The sequence below is a fragment of the Haemaphysalis longicornis genome, unplaced genomic scaffold (assembly GCF_048455015.1).
Source record: "Haemaphysalis longicornis isolate Haplotype H1 unplaced genomic scaffold, Haemaphysalis longicornis Haplotype H1 scaffold_9, whole genome shotgun sequence".
In the NCBI taxonomy this organism is placed as follows: domain Eukaryota; kingdom Metazoa; phylum Arthropoda; class Arachnida; order Ixodida; family Ixodidae; genus Haemaphysalis; species Haemaphysalis longicornis.
The window spans coordinates 65,194,022-65,217,339 of NW_027526460.1; the positions used below are offsets into that span (position 1 = coordinate 65,194,022).

The 23,318-nt window shown below is 48.6% G+C and overlaps 1 protein-coding gene across 2 annotated transcripts in view; it reads right to left on the reverse strand.

The window, feature by feature from the left end:
• Positions 1 to 18,338: 18,338 nt before the first annotated feature.
• Positions 18,339 to 23,318, reverse strand: part of LOC144152334 (endothelin-converting enzyme 1-like) — a 126,023-nt gene continuing 121,043 nt past the window's right edge. For both annotated transcript variants that reach the window (XM_077683599.1, XM_077683600.1), the window contains 2 exons: positions 21,549 to 21,580; positions 18,339 to 18,513 (listed from right to left, as the gene is read on the reverse strand). In XM_077683599.1, the coding sequence (XP_077539725.1) occupies positions 18,402 to 18,513; positions 21,549 to 21,580 (144 nt within the window). In that variant the 3' untranslated portion in view covers positions 18,339 to 18,401. The remainder of the gene's footprint in view (positions 18,514 to 21,548; positions 21,581 to 23,318) is intronic.

A 23,318-nucleotide genomic window follows, 5' to 3' on the forward strand; every position in this document is an offset into this window, starting at 1 on the left:
TCACATTGTATAGACGTTAATTATATATGGTGGAAAATGGCAACAGTCCCTTTGCGTCCCCTATTGCTACGCTGTGATGGTTGGGAAGGTGTATGCCGACTTCTTTACTAGCTTGCAGAAAGAACGCATTCCTTTGCGCATGTCGAGAAAGGGTGCAGAAGAGAGAGAGAGAAAGACCTTCATTCGCTCAGACGTAGAGAGCTTGGGCTCCCTCTGCCAGGAAAATGAGATATGCATGAATTAGGATTAGCATTGCTCGCTTTAAAGGCATTGAGGAGGGTTGTCGGCCACTTTTTGTCGCCATAACACAGCTACTCGGTCACGTGCGCCTTTGCATATAAACTTTACCCAGCGTCTAGCTATAGCAATATGTTTTACTTCTAGAAACTTCCGGATTATTTTTTTTTCTTTTCAAAATTCGACACGCTATGCGATTGGTTTTTGATAATTGGCTGGTAGCATTCTATGCTGCTACCAGTCGAGCACAAAGCACCGTTCTCCGCTGTGGACACAAAGAGCATAAACGTAAAAAACATGATTTTCCCCTCCTTCTACACCTGACATGATTGGTACCTTCTATTTGCAGTGTTGATGCCTGTTAACAGTAAGTATGTGCATTTCTATATTTGCCTTCGCCAAGTTTCAAGTGAGCTCGCATTGTCCAGTGACTCGTCAGGTACAAAATTTCGCGACAGACATCGGCGTCGACGTTTGATTACCTGGATCTATTCACGTCGCATCTTTCACCTGCTCAGCCAAGTAACGTGTGATGATTCTCGCTAATTAAAACATGTACCCAAGAATCCCCTGGGTATAAATAGCACACGAAATTACGACAGAGGGCACATCGGTACCCTAAAGCTTATCAACATTAGCATATTCAATGGAAAGCTGCGTTAGAAATCGCAAGCTCAAAATTTCTTTTATGCAGTCAAGGTCGTTAACGTCACCCAGACAACTCGATTCACCGAATCGCCGTTTTGAGCCCGTGATTGTTTTGAACTCACACGTGAAGCATGTGCCTAGAGCAGGGATTTCAACCCACATATATGTAGGTATCCACATATCTACATCCACCTCCATATCCACATATCCATCTTCAGTATAACTTTTACGTGGCCACACTTTTTACTCCTTAGCGTGTTTTACGAACATAAGTTATGCTAAAAGCGCGGCATTGCGTGAAAATATTGGCCCAAATCAGTATGCTCCACTTAACATAACGGCAATATTTGACCTTCGCTTGCAGTAGTAGCGCCAATGAAAATTACTTCCTTGGGTAAATTTTCCCAAAATATTTATTCCTTTGTAGCATGCGTCAGTTTTATTTTCGTCATGAGTTGCATTCAAGCGAGCGGCGAGTAAATCTTTGCGCCTTCCTGCGTTGCTCCATGCGTGGAGGAAGCCGGCCGGCCCTGGCCGCCTAGCGCCTGCCGGTTTTAAACTGCTAATTTGGCGTCAGAAGTAGGTCACCTTTTAGGGTAAGCATCAGGCTTGCCACTTAAGAAGAGCTCGCGCTGAAATACAACGAATTGCAGTGGTACCGAAAGCGCAGCCCTCAATAGCTGTCTAGCTGGGAAGATGTCGGAGCTGTGCGGATGTCGGAACTGTGCTTATGTGCATAACCATGAATAACCCAAGCGGCGCGCGCCGCTCTGTAACGCTACTACCGGCACTCAACAAATTTATTGTTAGCCAGACACCTAAATCGCCGATAACACGAAACAAGGAGAACAAAGTGTGCTTTTTTTGTTGCAGCCGAGTTTCTGGCACACGCCGGCGTACGCTTTTTGTCGGGGCCCTCAAGAGGTGAGCTGTGTCCGTGCACTCCTTGAGGTTCTCTTCCTAATGAGAACAATGCCTCTTTACAAAAGCTAAATATTTAAAAGTTAAACAGACGCTAGCATTTTTGGGGGCATCCTACCCGCAATAATTTTGGTCTGTCTGTCTGTCTGTCTGTCTGTCTGTCTGTCTGTCTGTGTCTGTCTGTCTGTCTGTCTGTCTGTCTGTCTGTCTGTCTGTCGCTTGATTCAGCTGTGGCACCAAATGTCGAAAGAATGCTTGAACACGAAGTATGCATCCTCAAAGGTGTTCTAAACTACAGAAGTTTGTGGCGTGCATAACAAAAATTAACATTTGTGAAATAAGTATATAACTGACAATGCACAGCATTCCGTGATTAGAAAGGACGGATTGTATCTTTTCACTAAAATGCGCTGAAAATCTGGTTGAAGATAGGCGGGATAAAAGCGAATACTAAAAAGAAACATTTTCACGTCCAGCTGCTCCGAAAACAACGAATTAAAAAAAAGTCCCCGAAGATGACACGCGCGCAGTGAGAACGCAGGAAATGGAATCCAGTTGAGCAAGCCCCATTTGTATCCAATTTCAAGGCAGCTAGAGGGGGGATATTAGAGTGATGATTGGGGTAAGGGGAGAGGTCACGAGCCAGAGGCGGCAGACAGCTATCGTTTTTTGACGTTTGAAGCGAAGAAACCACGTACGCGCCAATTTTTTTCCGCCATTCACGCTGATAGCTGGTAGCAGTTTTCCTCTAATAAACTTGGGTTCTCTGCGGGTCACTGGACGTTTATTGGCGTTTTTTTTTTGCGCTGCAAGAAACACGTTTTGGCATTTATGTGCCTTGCACAGAGCGAGCGTGAAATCTGAGCACACATCGCCAAGACCTTTCAAGGTGCTGCCACTTTTAACAGGGTTCATAAATGCCAACCCTACTCAGTGCTCAGTGCCTTGGGTACTTCATGCCTAATTGTCAAGCGGGGAAAAATCATGCGAGTATAAAAAAGAATGTAGATGGGACACGTGCATTGACATTGAGTGGTAACAGCTGCAGCCGTCACCATGCCGCAAGGTAACACTCATCAGAACCTTTCAGTAGTTTTCTTTGAGTGGTATAGCCATACTGCTAACCTACGTATGAACCACTTGCAACTGCACCACACAGGTTGTTCACAATTGTTGTGGGTAGTTGAGTTTCTGCGCGTAAAATCCCGAAATGTAAACTTGTTGTATATTGTCCCGGACCTGTTACGGATTGCCACGGACAGTACGAAGAACTCGACTGGCAGGACGAAAAGGTAGAGGTTTAAGTGACACTGATTGCCGAAGCAAAAAGGGACAATAGTTGCCGGGCTCGCCGGGCACAGTTCGTCGAAGTCCTCTTCTTCTATCTCCGCGGTTACGAATTGATGATCATCGGTGATTGGCTTTGGCTTGGCGATGATCGGGGATAACTTATTGCTTTGCTGGCGTTCAAACGACAATACAACAGATATGCAACAATGGCGGCACTACTCCCGGTGTTGACAGACGTTGACCTAATGTCTTGCAAAATGTCACTTAAAAAACTGACCTCATGCTGTTGTTGGCTGCGGGGCTAGCGTTAGTAGTAGACTTTGAGCCGGACAACATGCACTATTCCTGATTGAGCTCTTCGGAACGATGACCGCACTCTGTCAGGAGTAATTTCATATGTTAGCTCTCCGATGCAGTGCAGAACATTGCAGGGTCGAAAGTAGCGCTTCAGTAGTTTTTCGCTGAAACCCCCGCGGTGGACTGGGGTACACACTTTTAATTTATTTACGCCCATACCTCCCAGCTTAGCCGGTCTGAAAGAGTCTCTAAATGCAGGCGTGCTGAATCGCCAAGTCTCGTCGCGCATTGTTTCCTATCGTACCCCGCTGGTTTTTCGAACTTAGGCTTATCCAGTCACGAGTGATTTTATTTCTGGCAGCGGCCCCATTTCCCCTAATTAAATGAAGATTTAAAAAGTCCCATGTGCACTAAGTTGTATTGTCCGCTCAATACCTTCCCAGGTATCTTACATAAATATATAGCCATACTGTAAGCTTCAGTACATAGCCGATGCAACTTCTTCATTACCGTTTAAAATGTAAATTTAACGTACACCATAGCACCTGTTTGCCATTCCTTGATGTTATTCTTAGCGGGAGTATATACTGTCCACCCACTCAGCTTTTTTGTTCGTTGTTACTTTAGTATTATCTGCGCTTTCCGCTTTCGTTTTAGTTTACTCGCTTACGTGTTGTTTTCTTGCGTGTTAAAGGTATGTATCTGTAGAAACGCGCTGCCACTTAATAGGCAAAAACGAAACGAAACCGCTCGGACACAATATTTCAAATAGCGTAAAAACGCAATATGTGCTTCGCAGGTGTGTCAGTTAAGCGGAGGAGAACCATGACCCGTGACACCCCTACAGGTGAGGCACGCGTACGCCTGCAAGCAAACACAATCGCAGAGTTTGAAGTCCGCAGAATTTGTTGGTGGTCTTACGGAGGTTACATGTCATCGTGTTGGTCAAGAGAAGCTTACACGACTGTTAAATACAGGCTTGCCACAAAAAAAGTGATTGAAAGTGGTATGATACGTAAAGAAAGATTAGCCAAGGACGAAAGAAGCATAACACAGCAGCATGCATAGGAGGTATGATGAGCCATTGTGTTTAGTGCAAACAACATCAACAATGCTGAGCCCCAGCTCAAGAGGCTGACAGAAAAAAAAATAATCCAGAAGTAAAAAAGAAATCGTTTTTGTGCCATTTATAACCGGCGCCTTCGTTATACCAAGCTGGGAATCGGCTTTTCCAGCCGCGATGCCCAGCGATGACAGGGAAGCGATGCCTGGATGGGCATCACTTGCCTTAATTAGGCAAGCCAGGGAATTCTTCCCGAAACGTCTTTGCGCGAGCGGTGTTTATAGAGCCGCGATGCCAAAATGTAAATATGAGATGTGCATTCCTATCGGCGGCTGAAGAGGAGCAAGATTCGGATGGACTATTTGATGCTGGCCTGCACTTTTATTTCTTAATGCATATAAAATCAAACCTGTGCTTTCGTTGGCCTTGCACTTCTTTTCCCTTTAAGATGTCCTTTAGTAGTGACCCACCTAGCTTCAAATTTTCACCGGGACCCCGCGAACAGCATTAGAGACAAAATTGAAACCTGAAACACCGTATCAGTAATTAGAATCGAACCCGAGCCGCATATACCAACACAACTCGTTCCCTAATAAAGTCGGCGACCGTTTTTTCGGACTCGACAGTCACGGCCGATAAGTCAGAATAATAGGGAGTTTGAAAAAAAGGATTCACCGAAAAAAAACCTACTTTGACCCAACGGGTGGAAAAATGTATGTATGCGCTTTTGTACACACGCACGCTTGTATTTCTGCCAGTGCTTGTTCGTCACTATAGGCAGACAGTATTTTAAGGGCTCGAGCTAGATCAGTATTTGATGTCTCTGGCGTTTGTCGCATGTCATCATAGGAGTCGCTGTCCACCTGCGCCGGTTCGAAGACCAGGCGTACAATTTCATCATCACCCAACTCGGCACACGGCAGAACGGCATTATCGATGTTGGCTAAATCTTCAAACGTAGACGCTCCAACATTGACACCACTACCACGAAGGTCATCGAAAATGTCGGATGTGTGCGGTAGGAGCGATCACAGCTGTGGGGTTGTGGACTGTGTCACTATCCTCGTCACCACAGCCAACCACTAATCCTGCGTGCCGAAAGCAGTTGCGTATCGTGTCCTGCGTCACTGCCCTCCAAGCATCACACGGGATGCTGATTGCCGAAAGCACATCCACAACGTAGCTTTTGTCACTGCCCGCACACAACAGCACAAGATTCCAAAGGCGCGATAGGTAGTGAACCTTGAAGTTCTTGATAACACCTTGTTCCATGGGCTGCAACACACTGGTGGTATTCGGCGGCAAAAATTCCAAGAGCACCGAATCTGGAGTCTGAAAAACAAACGGCGTGCTGTGCGGCATCCGAACGGATTGATTGTAGCGTTTACTGCACCGACGCAACGCAGGCGATGAGGCGGGCCGTAGTGGAGGGCTCAGGATTAATTGTGACCACCTGGGGATCTTTAACACTCGCCAAAATCTCGTCCACACGGGCGTGTTTGGTTTTCGCCTCCATCAGAAAAGCAGCCGCCGCGGCCGGGAATCGAATCGTCCTCGTGCTCAGAAGCACAACGCCTTAGCCACTGAGACACCGCGGCGGGTGCGGCGTCCGAAATATCGGTACCTATATCGGTACATATACATGTACTTCAATCGTACAAATGACCATGCAGAGGAGGTGTCCGAATAAACAAGTGGTTTTATACTTACGTTTTGCACCGTTACGATGTCTAGGAGGTGAAAGACTTGCACGGAGGTTGGTAAGCCCTTTTTAACTGGAACCAGTAACGACTAAGTCCTGTGTTGGTGCTTGAACCGCGAGGTTCATCTGTTTTTTTAATTGCTTCTTGCTTGTTCCTACTCGCAGGACATACCCGCGGGGATTTTTGTGAAGGGGTGTTAGCCGAGGTCGGTCAGTTTCCGCACAGATTTGGAGGGTCATCTGGTGTCATTTGGTGGCTCCAGATCGTCTGGTGCAGAAGGATAAATCCACTCCACTCAGCTCACTACCGATGCAAAGATGTATAACTGGTCACGAAATTAGTAAACATTTCGCTCACCGTACTACAAATTATGGTTACCTTGCATGCTCACTTGCTTCCTTAGAGCGGGAGAAAGAGAATGTTTATTGAGAATTGTAGTGCTGTTTAGGCACTTGATGGTGTGGTGGCATCCTCTAGGGCCCCATATGTCTCCAGGCAGTCCTGTCCTCTGGTGATCAGCGCTAACTGTTCTTCCAGGGCGGGGCTGATTTCGTTTGATGTATTCGGAGCATTTTTGCGGAAATGGCCAAATGTCATTCTTCTTTTCATTACCACAGACAGCAAGCACTCTTAACATTGGCTGAAGTAACTGTTCGCATAAATACCCTATTCGTTAAAGCAATGCGGAAAAACTTACCATGAATCGCGTCGTTTTCTTTTTTTTTTCAGATGATCCTCTCCTATCACGTTGAAGCATATCGACATTTCGCCTGGATGGAACTATCTTGAATGATGTGGGTTTTAGCTCCTGTAAAACGCTTCCGGAATTATATGTCTTAAAATATCCCTCAGTGCTGATACTTTGTGTTCACCACGTATTACAATTCAATAATCAATCCAAAGCAATCCAAGGCTGACTGAGTGCTCATCAAGGCCTCAGTCAGCGAGTCGTTAGAAAGCCTGTGCACGTGCCGAGGTCGCATGGGTTGGTATACGCGTGAGTGGAGAGTGCGTGCGGAAAGTTGTGTGTGGCGGCCATGCGTGGGAGTGTCGACTGCGTTTTTGCTGGTGCGCCACCACCGCATACTCAACTTCTAGTTCTGTGCCTTATAAGCGACATAACCGAGGCGATGTCACTATTTAAGGATATATTTGTCAAGACTGACACTATTTGAGGGACAATCACTAGGAAATTAGCTTCGAGCTTTGCTTGAATTCTTGTCTGGTTGAATTCTTCGTTGAGTCTTTGCGAGTGCATGTCCATCGCTGAGAGAACAGTCCATAGAAGTATAACTGCGCGAACTATGAATTCTGACTCACCTTATTTGTTTTCTGGAAAGCAGCGGCCGCGCAGAGGTGTCTTAACCCATGGTCAAACATCATATCCTTCTTGTGTAAAGTTCCGCCCGGGCATTTGGACTATCAGAGTGAGTGTAAGTTGCTCGAAATTCGGCCTACATTGCTAGTTTGTGATCGACAAAGGTGTTATGCTTGAAAAAAGCTGCACTTCTTCAAGATAAATGCGCATGCAGACTAAGCTTTGCGGCATCAAAATCAACGGCGGTCGATGGCACAGGTCACTTGTATGACTGGTTCTTCGGCGACGTGTGGCCTTTTTTTCAATTTATTGCGCTACGCAACTTCGCAACAATATATTTTAAATATTGGAATAACCCTGTATCAATGTGTACATGAATTCTAACATCAGGAAGCCCAAGTCATGCTCGCCGCCAGCAGCAAGGTCTTCCACCCGAATTCGAACCACTGATAGAGAAACTAAAGAAGACATCACTCGTCAGTGTGAACAACAAATCCACCATGAGTAATTCGGTCAGTATTTCCCGTAGTTTTGTGGGTCACGTTCGGACTATCGGAAAGAACGGCACGAGCAGCTGCAGCGGATAAGGATATTTAACCAAGAGGATGAGGGTTTTACGTAGAAGCGTAAGTGAACTGCTGCGTGCCTTTGCCTGAAACAAGCAAGGTTCCAAAGTTTCGAACTCGCTAGTACAAACGGTAATGCCCAGTACAGAAGTGGGGCAGATGTGCGGGCCTGATATTAAGCTTAACGTCACTTTTGAGGGACTAGTCTCATCACCGTGGCTTTTAAGTGCGAATGCACTTCTTAAGCGAGCCTGAATCGTCCGCAGCCGTAGTCCGCATAGCAACAGCTGCGGGTGCGCGCGCTCCTCGTCTTCCTTGGCAACGGGGGGAGATGGGCGCGCGCTGCCTGGCCGCTGACATGGCACATACCCACGTGGGGCATTGGCCAGGAATCGGGCGTGAGAAGGGCTAATGCACCCGCTTAAAGGAGTACTGACACGAAATTTCAAAGCTGAGATCCGCTCTAGCAATCAAGTACAACGACAGCACAAATAGGTGTCTGTGAATAAATGCATCTTTCTTTCTTTGTAGTTGTGTGTGTGTGTGTGTGTGTGTGTGTGTGTGTGTGTGTGTGTGTGTGTGTGTGTGTGTGTGTGTGTGTGTGTGTGTGATCTCTTTTTCGCGAACATTACCGAACCGCGCAAATTCAACTCGTGCATTCGCACTTTCACATTCTTCCCCTCGGGGAAATGCGGGGAATTTTTTTTCTTCAAGGTGGCCGTCGCTAAGGCAAACCCCTCACAATGCCTCCTGTAAGGTCCACTGATGAGGCCAGAGGCCAAGCGCCCGGGCGGCGCGTGAGAACCCGCCACTCTGTCTGGTGGCTCAGCATTGTAGACTCTACGCTGCAGCCGTCGCCAATTCGTCACGGCGCGCACAGGAGGCGGATTGTCTGGCCCACCGCATACCAAAGGGATAATCCCCCATTGAGAAAGCAGACGGCGCCGCCGGATTCCGGGAACCATCGACGTGACGAGCGGTGGTGGTGGGATTACCAGCATCGAAGCGCGTGCCGCGCGAGACACTATTGTTAACGCGCCCCGGCCGGCACAGGGCACCGTCGACGCCTTTCCCTCCCACCCCGCGGGGTCGCGCGCACCTGCTCGTCTGCGCGCGTGCCGTTCACCCAAAGATGGCGGCGCCTCACTGAATATTCCTTAGGGCGCTGAGTGACAGCTGTCTACGTGAATTTGGGCACTCCCTTACGCGTGTACGAACGCTACAGGGGCGTTCCCGAGAGAGTGTGATCTCAAGGTGTTATACGGCCGAACTTGGCCGTTAGAAAGCGTTCTTGTCTGAGCGCCGAGCTGGGCAGTTCCCGGCGGGACAAGGAGTCTCGACCGTTGAAGCTAGGTTGGGATTTGTGAGCCCCCTATCGCGTCGGAAGTTTAGGGTGCACCGCCGTACCGGGCAACTAGACGGATCCTGCGGCGAGACAGGGTCTCGGCCATCGTTTTTCGAGCGGTTCGTGTACGCTCCGAGAATAGAGGAGTTAGACGAAATTGAGGAGCTCGAGTGATTTGTTGCGCACTCGGAGCTAGCGTCTAGCTGAAGTTCGAAGTTTTTCCTCTTACTACTCATGTACCCAGTTATCCTACTGTAAATAGCTGTATATAAACCTTCGTTTCACTTAATCAACCCCAACGCCTCGAGTTTGTCAATTCGACTGCCATCTCCAAGAACTTCAACACCATCGCCCTGCCAGCCTCCTGCCAAATCAACCGGAGCCCGGGCGATTGGGTTCCTGATCGACACCGGACTTCGGGGAAACGAACCACAACCATTTTTACTGGGGCAGTCGACAGGATTTGGCAGAAGGAATCACCGGGCCACAACCAGGGGCAGCAAGCGGACGCAAGCGCACCCTCGTCGGCGGCTGCCGAGCTCCGCGCGGAGTGGAGCGGCAGAGCGAGGCCAGCGCACGGGGCCAACGACGCTGCAGCCGACCACTGAAGGTGTGGGTGAATGGGATTTCTTGCGCTTCGTTGTGGCGGTGTAGGCTGAGTCCGGGGTTGCATGGTAGTCACGTGGAGCATGCTGGCGAACATGGCGGAAGGAGATAGAAATGGTCAGACGCATGAGGCGCCACCTCAAGGAGGAGAAGCGGCAGGGGGGTGGTCCAAGCGGAGTCCGAAACAATAATTATTAGACGAATGGAATTGGAGTTTCAAGAACGGGAGAGAAAAGCAGCGCGCAAAGCGGAGGAGCGAAGGAGAAAAGCAGCACGCGAATCCGAAGAATGGGAGAGAAAAGAAGCGCGCGAAGCGGAGGAGCGAGAGAGAAGAGAGGTGCGAGAATCAAAGTAGCGCATGCAAAAGCAGACGGTCGATTCTGAAGAGCGGTTGCAAAGGTATGAGTTGGAGCTGGAGCGGAGATGGCAGACACCCTTACGCTCGAACACCCGGGAGCAGAAGCAAAGGGGCGCAGGCCCAGCAAGTCGTATAGCGACAGCGGAGTTGAATGATTCCGGCCAGTGTTTGGAAGTTGAACATTGCGATGACAAAGTAAGCAGCCATTACTCCCTAAACGAGGCTAGCATTTCCGCTGGTGTCGAACGCGTAGAGATGGACATTGGGATGAGGAGTGACGAGGTAAGCGCGTCCGGTGATACCGCAGAGCGGTATAATGAGGAGATGCTTGAACGTGACGAGCAGCCTCGCAGGCAAAGTTTGGGGATGGAGCTGCAGCGTATAAGGCAGAACCCTTCGAGGAGGCCCGGTTATGAGCTGACAGCAAAGTTGAATTGGGGCAGCCCATTTTTTAATTTGAAGCCGCGCGAGAGCGAGATAAGCGGCCGTGGCTGCGCACAGGTGGCGAGCGGCTCAGCCGGGAACAGCTGCATGGAAAGGGAAGCGAGCGTGAGGAGTGTTCCAGCGAGCGTGTCCGGTTTAAGAACGGAGTCAAAGGGTAGCCACCTGTTGTTGCGAGTGTAGGGCCGCAAGTTATGTTTGCACCAGACACTGAGCTAATACATGCTGAACTTGCTGGCACGGGCAGTGCCCAAATTCTACTCGGTCGACCAGAGGAGACTGAGTCGCGCAGGGAAGTCTCGGGGCCCGCAGCGCTCCCAATTACGCTCGAACGTTGCACGATAAAGAACTCCGTGTCGGGCGTTCAGGAGCTCTCCCAGAAGAGAAAGGAGATAGAAGACGAGAAAGCATGTGACGAGACGGAGCGAAAAAGAGATGGAGTTGACGATCAGGCTGAGGAAAAGCAGGAGTTAAAGGCGGATAAGGGAGCTGAGAAGGTAGACTGGGTTGAACATGCAGAAAACAGAGGAGAAAATGAGAGAGAACGCGAGAAGGTGGAAGACAAGGAGCTGAGAGTATTTGATGAGGGTAGGAACGACACGGAGATGTCGCGTGGGTTAGGTAGTCTTGATGGTGAGAGGGTTCCCGAGGGGGCTGACGGAGAACACTAAAACGCATGCGTGGGGACTGCGAAACAGAGCATGAGAGCTCCCGAGGAGGTTACGAAGGAGAGAGAAAAACCATGTGAGGAGACAGATGCCGAGGAGACAGGGGAACGAGACGCAATCAGCGGTCTCGCAAAACCGGTGTCCGTAATAGAGCTTCGAAGCTTTAGTGTCGGTTGCGGCCATTACCGAGATTTAGTCGAGAGCCGCGCTGGAGGGGTTGACGCAGTAGGTTCTGTGACCTGGCCGTGTGTCACAGGCCCGTGTTCTGAGTTGTGCCAGGATGAGTGCGTACTGGGACAGCTAAAAAACTGTCTTGGTCAAGCCGCTGCTCAGACTGCCCATAGCGTGCACGAGCGGTTTTTGGTAATAACAGGTGCTTGTGAGGTTGTTGTTGTGGGGCAGTCTGTGCGTAAGGGAAATAATGATCCCGAGAAGGTCGTCGGGTTCGCGGGCCGACATTCCGCTCCAGCATCAACCCTGCGCTCACGCTGCCAGCGCGAAGCATTTCCTTACGTTGGGGCTTTGGAGAGGCATGGCCACTTGGCCTATGTGACCGGAAGCGAAGTCGCATTTTGCGATACCACTCCGTCCTCCCCGAGGTTGTGTTCGCCCCATGGGGCCAAATTGTCGAGACTTGCCTTGACATTGCAACGCTCCACGGTCGGGGCCATTTGCAGAGGGTTTGGAAATACGCGAATGCACTACCCTGATTTCAGAATGTTGCTTGGGGAGGCCGCTATTGAATTGGCTCCCAGCCTTAACACCGCCACGACGGACGTGAAAGTTCCCGTCCACCCGTCCTTTTTCGTTGGTGGTGTGTGTGTGTGTGTGTGCCGTGGTTGTGCGTGACGAGATGCCTTGGGTGCTCGCTCCGTGCACCAAATTGGCCGATCCGCGCACCGAACCGAACTTTCTGTGCACCGCAAGTTAACGAAAGCACAGCCTAACATTCTTGAAGGAACGTTATCAGGCTACGCCGTCAAGTAGCACATTTGCGTGCGTGCGCATTGTGACAATGCAAACTTTCTTAACGTTTTACTTTTGGTTGACTGCAAAATTGCCCGTGTTCTTTGCCAGTCGTTATTCCTTTTGTTCTTGTTGTCAAGTGCCGTAATGTTTGTGCGTGTTTGCAGTTATAGCGCGCATCAGTGCTATAGGTCGAGTTGTCTCGTTCGGGGCGTTTACGCGCCCCGGAGACACGACCCAATTTACTTTTACTCGCACTTAGTGTTTTAACTGCAGAGCATTTCAGTAACTCACGATGTCACCGGCGTTGACGTCCGTAGTCCGCACCGTCGTTGTCCCTACTATATAAAAAGAAAATACTATCCGGCGCCAGGTTTCGATCCCTCGACCCTGCGGGCGTAACGCAATGTACATGGTGCTGTAACCACTGCGCCACAAAGCCGACACAGAATGGGACGCTATGAACGGCCTTATATCGTTGACTCGTTCAAATTACTGCTGACGAGTGCTCTCTCGTCAGCAGTTGCCACAAGTGCAACAACATTAACGTAACGCAAACTACTTAACGTCGTGCGCCCCCGGAAATGTTCTGCATTTGATCGTGCCCCTCGCGAGGAGGATGTTTCACTGCGTCTTCCTACTGGCCAGTACACTCGTCGCCATCTGTCGGATGTTGTGCAAACCCTTTGCGGCTGATGGCGCGCGATTTGAAACGACATTTCTTTGTTCCGGTTCGATTATTTCTAAATTTAGCGGACCTGGGCCCATACTCCTCCTTTCCCTTTTGCCTTTGGCGGGATACACATGCTCATTACGCGTTTTAAAACATTGCTTTTCTGGTGGCCTAAGTAAGGCTGGCGATAAACAGGCACCGGGAATAGACTTTCAATAAGAGTGTTCGTCATAGTTTTCCTTGACATGCTGAACAGATTTTCAAAGGCAAGCGGTGCGGTAAGAACGTTAAATGACTCCACGACCTCTTTGAGAACGTGGAGTCACCGGAGAGCGCTGCTGACCTCGAAAATATAAGGTATATAATATATAACCAGTTTGCACTTTTTTAGCATTTTTTTTGTGTGTTTCCAGATTACTAGAGTATCCCGTCCCTATTGAACGGCTAGTGAACAGGTTGTGCTTGTAGTTTAGGTGAGAGAGGCTTCGGATAAGCTGCAGAAATGGAAGGGGGCTCATTTGTGGTTATACCTAGCTACTTCCGCGTGTTTTTTTTTTGTGTTTGTTTTATTATTATTGCTGAAGGAGAGATGAAACGAGTGGCCCTTTTGAATTCTTTTCGGATTGACTGAACTAAGAGGTCCAGTAGCCCTCGTAAAGGGGGGAGTTGTAAGGTCCACTCATGAGGTCAGGGGCCAAGCGCCCGGGCGGCGCGTGAGAACCCGCCACTCTGTCTGGTGGCTCAGCACTGTAGACTACGCTGCAGCCGTCGCCAATTCGTCACGGCGCGCACGGGAGACGGATTGTCTGGCCCACCGCATACCACAGTGATAATCCCCCATTGAGAAAGCAGACGGCGCCGCCCGATTCCGGGAACCGTCGACGTGACGAGCGGAGGTGGTGGGATTACCGTCGAAGCGCGCGCCGAACGAGACACCATTGTAAACGCGCTCCGGCCGGCACAGTGCACCGTCGCCGCCTTTCGCTCTTACCCCGCGGGGTCGCGCGCACCTGCTCGTCTGCGAGCGTGCCGTTGACCCAAAGATGGCGGCGCCTCATTGAATATTTCGTAGCGTGCTGAGTGACAGCTGTCTACGTGAATTTGGGCACTCCCTTACGCGTGTACGAACGCTACAGGGCCGTCACCGAGAGAGTGTGATCTGGAGGTGTTATAAGGCCGAACTTGGCCGTTAGAAATCGTTCTTGTGTGAGCGCCGAGCTGGGAAGTTCCCGGCGGGACAAGGAGTCTCGACCGTTGAAGCTAGGTTGGGATTTGTGAGCCCCCTAGGATAAACGTTAGGATCGCGTCGGAAGTTTAGGGTGCAGCGCCGTACCGGGCAACTAGACGGATCCTGCGGCGAGACAGGGTCTCAGCCGTCGTTTCTCGAAGGGTTTGTGTACGCTCAGAGAATAGGAGAGAGGAAGTGGAGGAGTCGAGTGATTTGTTGCGCACTCGGAGCTAGCGTCTAGCTGCAGTTCGAAGGTTTCCGTTTACTACTCATGTACAAAGTTATCATACTGTAAATAACTGTATATAAACCTTAGTTTCACTTAATCAACCTCAACGCCTCGAGTTCGTCAATTCGACCGCCATCTCCAAGAACTTCAACACCATCACCCTGCCAGCCTCCTGCCAAACCAGCGGCGACGTCCGCAAGCGGGTGACTTAGGCCAAGCCAGCAGAAGCTCTGCAGGCATTCAATAAAGTTTTACAAAACAACAGAAATGCGGGTGGCGTTAGGCTCTGGGCCCGAGACATATGGCAAGAAAGCGTGGCGGTAAAACATGAAGAGCCAGTACTTGACGATATTGAGGTCGTACGCTCACGGAAATTGTCAAGTGGGGATATTTTGCTCTTCGGCACCAGTGCAACCCAGCTTTGTAAAAGTGAGCGGCGAGTTTGCTAATGGAATAACGGAAACCACTCGGTCCAAGGAAAAATATGCCGACCAGTTTCTACCAATGTTACCAAACCATCTCCTAAGCTTACCTTTCGTATGCATGGGTCCCGACCAACACTTTTGTTCAAGATGCCCTGCTGGCCCTATACAATGATGTCACCAAGGATCTCAACATAGCACAGTTCAAAGCCACCATGGCAGTGTACCTACAGAAAACATTAGATGATGTAGGACAATATATTGTCCTGAGAGAAGTGTAGATTGCGAAATGCAGCTCAAGCAAACTGATTCCACGAGTAGATACCAGCAAACATGTACTGACACGAACAGCGAGAAATTCTCCAAGAAGCAGTGAAACACTAATTTCCCCGAGACTGTTCCCGCTGGCGAAACAAAAAGGTCTTCGAAAGGTGTATCGTTGGGCAAGTTAAAAGATCACTTTAGAAAAATAGCTACAGCGCGAATAGAAACAAAGGTACAGAAGGACGGCGGGAGGAGCGCTGACTTCCAACTTGATTTAATAAGGGAAACGTTGCATATTTTGTACGCACTCTTTGAAAGAATAGCAGTAAAAAAATAAAATAAAAATGAAATACAAGAATTAACATAAAAAACCGACGATTAATCTCTGATAGCCCACCACCACATCAACCCGCGTTCACACAATTGGCACAACCTGCAAAGACAAAAAGTTGTCATTCCCGCTGTACAGCAAGTGTTGGAAAGGCAATCTTTTTTGGGCCAAGGCGATTTTTTAAATTTTTTTAACAAATATTTACAGGGAATTAAAAAGAATACACCTGACCTCCAACGTCTCTTTTACGCGTACGATACGGCAATCTGGACCACGAAAGGCTCCTCATGATACCTTCAGGACAGCCTGCGAACGGCCCTTATCGCCATCAGCTCAGTCACACCAGACATTGGCCTCAAATGTGGCCCTGAAACATAAGTACTGACCATTCCCCTTCCCGCCCCTCGATGGAATCCCGTACGTATTTAACGGCTATTAACAAAAGCAACAAATTCAGATCAGCATGGTGATTAAGATACTGTGACTACATACCCAGAGCAATGACAAAGCAGACATGGCGGCAGCGCGCATGTTGGGGTAAGGAGCGGAACAGTTAAATATCCGCTAAAGAATCGCAAATCGTAACCAAGGCCTAAACGAAGCAGAATTATTTATTCATACTGTAACAGGCTCTAATTATCTCTCGAATGAGGTACACCCGGCAGTTCTGTCCTCTCGCTCATCACACCAAGAGACGATTAAAGCACTCATTCAAATGACCACTGAATTCACCTTATGGCTCACCACTGCACAGCCAAAGCCCACACAGCCAACAGAGGGCTCTATGTTTCCGCACGGGTGCATCATTGAGGGTCATCGTCACGGTCACACCATCCCTCTTCGAAATTTCATACGAAGCATGGGATCGCTGACTCATGCTGTGGCGGAAAGAGAAGCCAATGACGAAATTCCCCAGAAGTTGGAAAAACAAGGTTGGGAAATGATCGCAAGGGACACGTAAAGGGGAGAGAACAAGGGCGGGGGAAAGCAGCAAGAGGCGGCCCGTTCTGTGGCTGACAAATGAAGGTCACAGACTTCACGCAAGCCTTAATGGAAATATCTTCGGCGCATCACGCTAACATGCCAACCCGAGCCATTTCCCACGACGACCATGCCCTCATCACAGCAGCATCTATACTTAGGCATATGGCGGGTCAAAAACACAAGAGGTCCAATCAGAGTCCAATTCTTACGTACAAAGCTCACAAATGAGGACCTCTAATACAAATGGCCGCGTATCTGCTCCTTTCGTTGCAAATGTCGACGAAAGACGGTAGTGGACTGGCGCCCCTGCCACGTAAACGCCTCCCTTCCCTTTTTCCCTCACATCCCATGCTGTTCCTCTCTCGCCTCGTTCCTCCCAAGATAGCACGCTAGAGGTTTCCTCGAGTCGATTTGAATTTAGCGTGTTCCACTGCTCCCGGCCAGGTATTTCGATGCCAGCGCTGCCGTACGGCGGAGACTTGGCGATTCAAGGCAACCTGCAATAATGTTTATAGAACCACGTTGCCCTGCTGCACGTGCATTGCAAGTGGAACATGTACCTATCTAGTATTAACTTTCTTTACGGTTGCGTTTAAAATTCCGCCAGGAGCTACTGAGCCGTGGGCAACAGCAGACGACAATTTTCCGCTGTTGTATTGCATTTGACATAGCAAAATTAAAGCACACCTGAACTTTTTAATAAAGGAGCACTGCAAATATCGGTTATGTATTGATTTCCTGCCTATTTTTTGTTGTTGTTCAACAATGTTGACAAGGATGAAGATTGCCGCCGTACTTTAACTTTACGGTTAAATTTGGCTGTGGGCATGTAACACTACTGCGCTGATTGAAATTTACTTTGGCCGGGTGGGCAAATCGAGTCACTCACAGGCACACAGACAGACAGACTAGAGAGACCAAAATTTCGGCGTTTAAATAGTCCAAGAAAGACTGTACTATTTAAAAACAGGTATTCACGGATCCTGCATGTCACCCGCCTAAAAACGCCTGGTTCTGCGCAGTATGCACGACTGAGGGTGACTCCTCCGTCGACATATGCTGCCCGTGCTTTAACAGTGCAGATGAAAGAAAAATAGCGCTGGGAAAACGATTTTACAACATTAATCCCTGCATAGGCACCTTAACATAAATGCGGTTTCCCAATATGCACCTGCATAATACCAAGTCAACAAACGCACCGCGCACAGCCTTTTCAGCACATCAAATGAGGCGCAAGAATTTACTGGGTGCGTAGGCATACCGGGCTGCAGGGTAATAAAAGGGCCAACCAGCCAGCTCGCCCGTGAAACCACTATCTAGGCTCGCTTTAACCGCAGCCAACCCCAGGAACCTACGCCCGACACTCATCACTTTAAAAGATACATGCGAGCACCCTAACCTCCAAACGTGCGCCCCCAATCCCAACTATCAAAAAAAGAGCAGGTACTTTTATTCGAGCGCAAATGTGTATCCGCAATCTCAGCCAGAGTGGTTTACCAGGGTATGCGAAGCCCTGCGTTCCTAACCTGCGCCAAGGCCCTCAACCAGGACCCCATCTGCCCTGGGTGAACGCCATTTCCAGGGCGGAGAATCGCACTGCAGTCACCAACCCTAGATGACCAGCGCCGCCCGGCATATTTAGCCAATAAATTTGTTAAGGCGCCCTGAACTGAGGATACCTAACTCGACTGGCAGTTTCTGAAATGAAACTTCATTCATTGAATCAATCATTCATTCCTCATGGACAAGAATGCGTGCGAAATGAAACACGAACCATGCATTAAAACAAGGAAACACAAACACAACTTTATTTACAAGGTAAACAGCTACTGAAGAGATGGGCTCAGTAGTTTCTTCTGCTTGACTCCCACAGTTGACAGCGGTGCGGGTTCAATTTCGACTCACAAGAGAAGCCTTCATGGAAGTACTTGCTGTTCTTTGCTGTCAAGTCGATTCTGCGTTCAAAAACAGTGCGCTCGGTTAGTGGCACTGGCCTCGCTCGGACTTGCTTCTTTCGGCTACCAAAACATGATCGCTTTTCTGCGGGACGAACAAGGGGGTACCTACAAGTTATAACTTAGAAAAACAGTTCTGACTCCCACCGGGCACTTACTACGGTCACGTGTCACTCAAACATCAATAGATTCCGTTGTGCTACGAAAATATAGTTCCCGAAATGGCTAATTTAAAACTAACTTTTTTATGGAAGCCCCACTTCCGCCTCTCTCGCCTGCTCCGTTCTTCCCTTCTGCTTCCAGTGTCAGTATAAAAGACCCTGTACCATCACCGTGCACAAAAGAAAGCTTAGGAGAGGCCCAGGGTGCGTGTTCAGAGAAGTGTGGAAGAAGCGACGTGGTTTTTCACCACCATCGGAGATCGCTGGCAACCTCGTTTTAGTAACGGCGCCAAAGGCCCGCCCACCGAGAGACCACGTCACTGCGCGGCACAGACGCTAGCCAATGGTCGGCAGGCGGAGGCGAGCGAAGGCGGCCATCTGCATTGCCGCCGTCTGCACCCGCCCCCTGCGCCTTCGTTGTCTACCCTGTATGCCCTCCCGAACCCTACTTTTCAACTTCCCTCAGTGTGCATAAGGAACACTTGGCTGACGGCCCAGAACAGTACGGTTACTTTATGCGCAAAAATAAAAAAATGTAAAATGAAGCTAAGTGCACACAAATGTTAGCCCATATGTTCCTTGTGCAGCCATACTCGCAATTTTTCGAAATACTTTCTTGACCAGATGTCCGTCGATACACGTAAATGTTTAAATACCTTGGTGTGTACTTCTCGTCCATCCTAAATGGGAAAAGGCAGGCTGAGCATGCTTCCCCTGTTTTTGTAGCTCTAGCACGGTGAATTCGACGAAATGTACGGGTGCCCCTTTATGCAAAAAACATTATATCAACAATGTAAGGTCTATCATGAAGTACGCATGTGTAACTTGGGACACGCAACATGTATAGTTATTGCGAAATGCTAGCGCCGCTCGATTCATTGCGGGAGGTAACAATTTACATGCCAGTATCACGTCGCTTAAGAAAAGACAGCATCCAAAGTGGCTCTTATGCGAGCATAGCAGACTTAATTACTTTATTCTAGCTTTTAAAAAAATTGGCATTGGCTGACATTTTTTGTTTACCCCTCTTTTTTATCGCAACAAATGCGACCTCTGCTGGAAATCTTTCAAAATTTCGCACCGTTTGAATGCTATTGAGGATTTCTTTTTTTGCAACTCCATGAGTCGGTAGAATATCTGCAAAATGCCGTGGTTGCCAAAAGCTGCGCCCAGTGCGGTTTTTGGCAAGCTTCTGCGACCTGTAGTTTTTTTCGCGCATATAGGACTGTATTATGTTATTTTCTGATAAGAATATTTATCATCACTACGTTTGAATTTTTCTCCTGCTGCAATACGTCCTGGTGCTGTAGAGAAATGCGAGAAAATATAAAATTTCAGGTGACATAAGTCGGCACCAAAAAGGCTGTTAACCGGGTTCTTTTATAACAGCGACCAACCGTCCAACAATAAATGGATTTTATTCGCACGATTACTGCTGTCCTTAAATATGGGAAGTGAAACGCAAATAGAGAAATTGTGACGAGCAGTTTCTTAAAATTGCATTCCTAGCTCAAAATATTTGGCTGCAGAGCCATGTTTTTATTTGATGACAAGTGGAGTTACGTCTTTACAATTAAAAATGATTTTTAACCGCTCCTAAACTGAAGAGTTTTAAGCCGTTCTTATCACAGAACCTGTACGTATGATATCATCACTTAAGGTTGTCGTAGCGCCGGCAGCACTTTAAAAAGAGGACTAGAACCCCAGGTGTTATTCTTTCGGTGTCTTCTCAAGGCCCTTCCACCGCAGGTAAACCTCACGCAAATGGATGTTTCCTGCGCAATCATTTACTAGTTTAAAGAGGGTAGTAATCTTCTGTCCTGGCAAAGGAAGTGAACAGCCTGCGTTCGATTAACTCTGCAAGAGCAGAAAATGGAGAAAGTTGACCACAAACTGTTCCTTAATGGTACAGTAGGAGGTGCACCTACAAATCTTGGTGATGCCGTTGTTCGGTAAGCATGCTCGTAGACGTGGAGCGCTTTAAAGCGGCCACTCTTGCTTTTTATGACCGGTGTTGTCGGATACACCAATCTTTCAGGAGTGTACAATCCTCTAAAAACGATACTAACAAACACCTGACAGCTCAGACTTTGTAACCAATGATATTTATATAGTGTCAACCGGAAAACTGATTATTCTAAGGACCTTGATCGTTATAAGCGTTGTATCGAACATGTGATATCGTTCCCAGTTGAAAATGACAAACATTTCAGTAGACTGTGGTAGTTTCGTTGTCGTACTGTCGTCTTGTCGTATCGTGACTCCGATGTTCTGTTGTGTCGTATTCCTGTCTTCATTTTGATGTTCCGTCATGCCACATTTATGTCTTGTCGTGATCGTCATGTTCCATCAGTAGTTGCACATAGTTTGATTATTATTGCCCATTGTGAAGAATAGCGTAAATTGCAGTTCTGTTGTCACTGTAGGAATGCTGTTCGTTGAGATAATGGACCCTGCCGTTACGAGAGAAGTGTGTGACGTAACGACATTGCTTCTGTCGTAACAACAAAGGCTTTGTCGTACGACAGGAAGTCTTGTTAGGCTATTGCGGTATTCCTGCTGTGACTTTAGACTCGGTTGGCAGTGTATCACAGGTCTTTGGCGAGCATTCTGTTCCCCCCATATATATGTTTACATAAACGCACATGCATAGCAGACACACTAGTTCGTGCAGATTCTGATACTAGACAGTCACATTTTGAGTGCACTCAGATCTCTGTACCGACTTTTTGCAGTGCACACATGTGCCACACTCGTTGCGCCCCACATCTTCCGCAGTGCAGTCGACGCATGAACATTCAGCCATAATTCTAGCTTGAACATCGCATTTTTATAGATTCAAGGTTCCGACCAAACGAACGTGCAACTACTTACAGCTTTTTGCCATTAGGAGAACCGCAGTGCATCTGGAACAAACGGACAAGGTGTCAAGTAGGCGTAACGATCCGCGTCGACATCATGAGCCAAGACGCGTTCCCTCCTCGAAAAATAGCGCCGCTGGCTGCTTCTCCTGTCGTATTTCTGTTTCTGAGGGCTAAATTCGAAAGTGATCTATTCAGCAGCAATTGAACCTCGTCAAGAAAGCGTATTGTGAGACAAAAGATTAGACATGTACTTTGGGTTTTTACAGCAAGGCCACAGGCGATAAGCAGTGTGCACGAAAGAAAAACCAATGTTTTTCTTTGAGCGCCGCTGTGGACGTACAAAGCAACCACAGCGGAGGATGTAGCTGCGCTGCACACTGAAGGCACAAAAACCGTTTCAGGTGTAAGCCAGGTCCTCATCGAATGTATTCTAGCGATTCAGAAATCTGTCAAATTGTGAGCGTCGTTTTCACAGTTGTCCTTACTCCCGAATTGTGTCGGCACGCCCTCGAGCTGTTCCTACAGCATTTGAGGGCCAATTTCATCAAAAGGCGGACCTGCCGATATTACTCCCTAGCCGTGAACAGGGCTGTGGTGTAGTGTCAATAAACACTTGGTATTGCCTTGGTAAAATGCGGGAAAGGTAAAGAAAATACTTATTTTAGGTGTATTTAGGTGGATTTTGGTGTAGTGTCAATAAACAGTTAGTATTGCCTTGGCAGAATGCGGAAAAGCAAAACAAAAAATACTTATTTTAGGTGGATTTTTGAATGGATCTGTGGTGGACCTTCAGGAATGTGGAACAGGCGGCCAGGATTTGTTTAATAACTGCAGGACAAAAAATTCCCCCGCACCTCCCCGAAGGGAACCGTGCAGAAATGCGAATGCATTGGGTGCACCGATGAGTGTGTTGCGAGTAATGGCGTAATTAATGACGAGAGTGTGAAAGTAATCATTTATTCATCAGCACCTGTTTGTGTTATCGTTGTACCTGACGGCCACAATCACTGCCTTGTGATCGCTAAAGGGCACGGTCAGAGGGTCTTTGAGAAGCATACGCGCGTCACAGTTTCGCGTGAAGACCAGATCAATGCAACTCCCGTGAATGGTAGTGGGGCACGTGTCGAAGCCGGCAGAGAGACAATGCATAGAGTGCCTGGTCTGCATGTACTCGACCAGCCACTCGCCACTCTTCATGCGCACGTCAACGTTGAAGTCGCCAACCAAGACCATGGGGTCAGAGGGTTTGGAGCGCACGCGTACACTTTCCATAGCCGCGACCAGCTGCGCGGCAACGGCGTCTCGAGCGAGGTTGGGCGCGAGGTACACGGTCACCACAAAGACTCCGTCTCCGGTGTAGGCAAGGGTGTACAAGTCCTTGTACGGAGACGTGTCTCGAACGGGAGACGTGGCAACGGCGTGCGATATCAAGTTCCCATACATGTTAGACACGAGACTAACGCCGCAGTACTGGCCGTCCTTGCCGCTTCAAGCAAACTAGTACAGCTCGCTTCAAGCGCATGCGTTCGGCATCGAGCGCGGAGAGATAACACCTGCGGGCGCACGCCGACAGAGCACGACAACCCCCGACTAAGAAATGCATTCGCATTTACGACGACGACGACGACGAAGGCAGAACTACGAGGCGCGCGCTCACGTGCGCTCGCGCTGGAGGAATGCAGGCGCATGCCGCTCGATGGACGCAAGACAACCCCCGACTAATAAATGCATTCGCATTTAAAATATCAGCGGGTGGTCGATTTCTACCTTTCATAAAAAT